Below are 3388 nucleotides of genomic sequence, written 5' to 3' on the forward strand. Positions count from 1 at the left end.
ATAGATTTAATAGCTCTTAGCTCACCGGTCGCAGTCGTAAGCGCTATCTCATTATATTCTTTACTCCCCAGCGTAACCGCCCTAAAAACAAGCTTTTTACCTTCATCGACCCTAAAATAATGATAACTTTTATCAGTTGACAGCCTTAATCCTAAATGCTTGCTAAGCTTAACATAAAGATTGTCGACAGTTTCCTCTAAATTCTGTTCTCCAAGTCCAACATCCAATCGCCTATGCGTACCTCCTCCCTTCTGTTGTCCTGGCGCTATGCCGACATCAGGCTCTGGTCGAAGGATCTCACTTTCAGTGCTGAACTCATTAGACTCCTCTTGAATGTCTTCCTCTGGCGTAAAATTTGGCTGGATTTATAGGCATTTATTTCAACCCATGTACCTGTATAAATAAAGTTGTCTTTTGGAACAAAATTAGATCCTAACAAAGAGATCAAGACGATGCCCGGCATGAAAGGCATATCGCTGACTATAATGTTTTTAGTGTATATAAAGACTTGTGGCTCCCAAAATTTGAACGTGAGAATAATCTTATCATTCAAGGACTGAACCCAAATGACGGAACGGTAAGAGCCCTCCAGGTAAAGGCCAGTGATCACGTTGGCACGGATGAAGAGAAGGCCATCGCCGCGGCATATGGTAACACGTTTTGTATTCCATTAGGATCCATGTTTGAGCGCACGAGGCATCTCCCATTTTATCAAGCGGGGATTCACGATAGGCTGCAGTTTGTGATTCACTTAGCTTCATATAGTGAAGTTATAAAGAATAGTGGTACTGCAGCCTCTGGAAGCACAGCAGCCAAGCCAGCCGATGCTAGTTATAAAATTACCAATATTGTGCTCGAGTTTGATAAGGTGACCAACGAAGAATTAGCGAATGCTATGCTCTCAAGGTACTCCAGATTGGCTCTACCGTACGAGCATATACTTAGGAGTAAAGTTGTCACCATGAAAATATCTGACACGAATTACAACTTGCAAATCGACACACCGGCGAAGAGCCTTAAAGGTGTCCTACTGCTATTTCAGGATCCTGGAGTATCCAAGGCATATGCTGGTAACAATGAAAAATTCTACAATCCTAAAATTACATCGATCAGTACGACCATAGAAGGGTCTCCAAATGAGCTCTTTTCCCACGCGATGTTACCGAAGGACCACATGGAGCAAGTCGCTGAACTCTTCGGATCCCATGATTCCATCGTCACCATTGGTCAATATCTAACGGAGCGTTTTGCGTTGTTTCTGGACTTCCGAAGCAGTTCGGACCATACCCTACAGGGGAGTGGGCGGCTCTTGCAAAAGTTATCGGACGGCATTACACTCCATATGACTAAGAAGGCCGACGGCACCGGTGACATACGATGTTACGTGTATCTCTTAATGGATGCGCAATTGAATATCCTCGACGGTAGGTTTCATTCAGTAGAATATTAAGAGCATTAAAATTGTTTTTGTAGGCCTTTGGTCTACAAAATAAACATAGCAAGCATAGCAGTACTCGCAGGTGGAGCCATTATAAACGCATTGGCATTTTCAGGCTCAAATTATCTATTCAGCAAACTTAGTGGGCACGGCGAGGCAGAACGTAAGAGGCATGATTTAGCGGTTGAGAAATTACAAGCTGCTCAAGCCTAATGGGTACGTGACAGACAAACAAAAATAGATTGGTATAATAAGAGACGAGAAGAACAAAGGCAAGCGGGCCAGAGTTTAAAAGAGCTTGATGAGGGTATGCGAAGGTACTATTAGTCCAGGAGCTCATAACAGAACTTTAGGTCCCATTTTCTACAAAAGGTTTGACCCTCTAAATAGGTTGGTAGTATCACGGACAATAAAAATCACATGGTCAGCTGACCCAATTTGGGGGCGTTTGGGTCCCAGGCCCCTAAAATTACCCTAATTCAAGACTCCTATTTGGTCCCATAATTCTCAAAGCTTAAAAGTTAGTAACGTGTGTCATTATATGAGAGAATCTGAAAAATGATAAAGCTTACCGAAAAATTGGGTCTTAAGACTGGGTCAGACCCCCCTCAAAGACCATATTTAGGACCTTAATTTGTCCCCATAAGCTACAAACTCCAAATTTTGCACAAACATTCTCTAACATAGTGTAATGTCAGTGGTCATAAAGCTGACCAAAAATTTGGGTCTCTTGGCCTAGTCAGACCGCGTCTCGCCCCATATCTCTATTTTTAATGCGGAGGAGAAGCAATAGAAAAACATTTGTCTTATTTCCAATGTGTTCAGGGCCTTAACTTATTTTTAGAATTTTTTTAAATAGAATAGAACGTTTTCGTCCAAATACAACAGGAAACCGACATAACAAACCAGACAGTGAAAGAAAAAAGTTAAGAGAAGCAGTTATTTTGAAGCAAGTGAAGTAAAAACGTGAACAAATTACCGGGATATTTGCATATTAGACTATCAAATATAGAAAATTAGAAACTTTAGATAAAATGTGATAGATAGAAGATATGACAGGTAAAGATATATGTAATTATATCAAGTTTTTAGTTACTGCATGTTGTAGTCAGTTTCGGATGATAAGTCAAAAAAAGTTTTAATAGTCTGTTGTTGAACTGAATTTTTTAAACATATATTTTGTCAATTTTTACTTCATTGATTGAATTTCTCATTTCGTAGAATTTTCGAACAAAGAAATATTCAATAAGATCAATGAAAGCGATGGTAAGAGGAAAACATAATTAATTAGAATACATTAATTTAAGATAACCAATAACAAGTTATTATTGTGATATTTTGCAGATGTTGTAGCTACTGTAGATGACAATTTAAATGCAAATGGAAATACTGACAGTGATGGTAAGTTGAAGATGCTTTAATGTAAATGAGACCTTCTTTGATTTACATACTTGTTAGATTATGTTGAAGCCTTGTAAATATTAATTCCTTTGTACATTTTTACGTTCTAATTATATTAACTGATTTTTTACGCTATTTACAGAAGAATTACAATATATCTTCATATTAACGTTTTGTTGTTTTGTATATTATATTTAAGTGACATGGCGTATTGTATTTATACAATATATTTAATGTTTTTGAAATCACTGCTTAATCGGAACACCTAAATTTCCGTAAAACCTTCTTTTCACCACAATTAAAACCGTTTTTGTCAATTTTGTAACTTTTAGAACGATGCTGTGTGCTGCATGTTGGTGATGGATACAAAGTTGGCAAAATAAATCTCTTCAATACGGAAACCCTGGGAAAGTGCAAATCTATCTTAGTTACACGTAAAAATGGAAATCTAAAGTACAAGGATACGCAACTTCCTGATTTTTCGGTAAGCTTTATCATTTTTCAGATTCTCTCATATAATGACACACGTTACTAACTTTTAAGCTTTGA

At 37.8% G+C, this 3388-nt stretch overlaps 1 protein-coding gene across 1 annotated transcript; it reads left to right on the plus strand.

Moving 5' to 3' along the window:
* Positions 1 to 312: 312 nt before the first annotated feature.
* LOC130630607 (uncharacterized) lies at positions 313 to 3388 on the plus strand. The gene is made up of 5 exons (XM_057444366.1): positions 313 to 1424; positions 2660 to 2704; positions 2783 to 2839; positions 3172 to 3323; positions 3383 to 3388. The coding sequence occupies exons 1-5, from the start codon at positions 680 to 682 to the stop codon at positions 3386 to 3388; spliced, it is 1005 nt and encodes a 334-aa protein (XP_057300349.1). The 5' UTR covers positions 313 to 679.

The sequence above is a fragment of the Hydractinia symbiolongicarpus genome, chromosome 1, assembly GCF_029227915.1.
Source record: "Hydractinia symbiolongicarpus strain clone_291-10 chromosome 1, HSymV2.1, whole genome shotgun sequence".
NCBI classification, from domain to species: Eukaryota; Metazoa; Cnidaria; class Hydrozoa; order Anthoathecata; family Hydractiniidae; genus Hydractinia; species Hydractinia symbiolongicarpus.

What these genes read in the sequence shown, in the direction of transcription:
- LOC130630607 (XM_057444366.1), top strand. Translation starts at nt 680, where the DNA reads ATGTTTGAGCGCACGAGGCATCTCCCATTTTATCAAGCGGGGATTCAC. An exon ending in TAAGATCAATGAAAGCGATG is followed by an intron (nt 2,705 to 2,782) that starts GTAAGAGGAAAA and finishes GATATTTTGCAG; the next exon opens with ATGTTGTAGCTACTGTAGAT. An exon ending in TGGAAATACTGACAGTGATG is followed by an intron (nt 2,840 to 3,171) that starts GTAAGTTGAAGA and finishes TGTAACTTTTAG; the next exon opens with AACGATGCTGTGTGCTGCAT.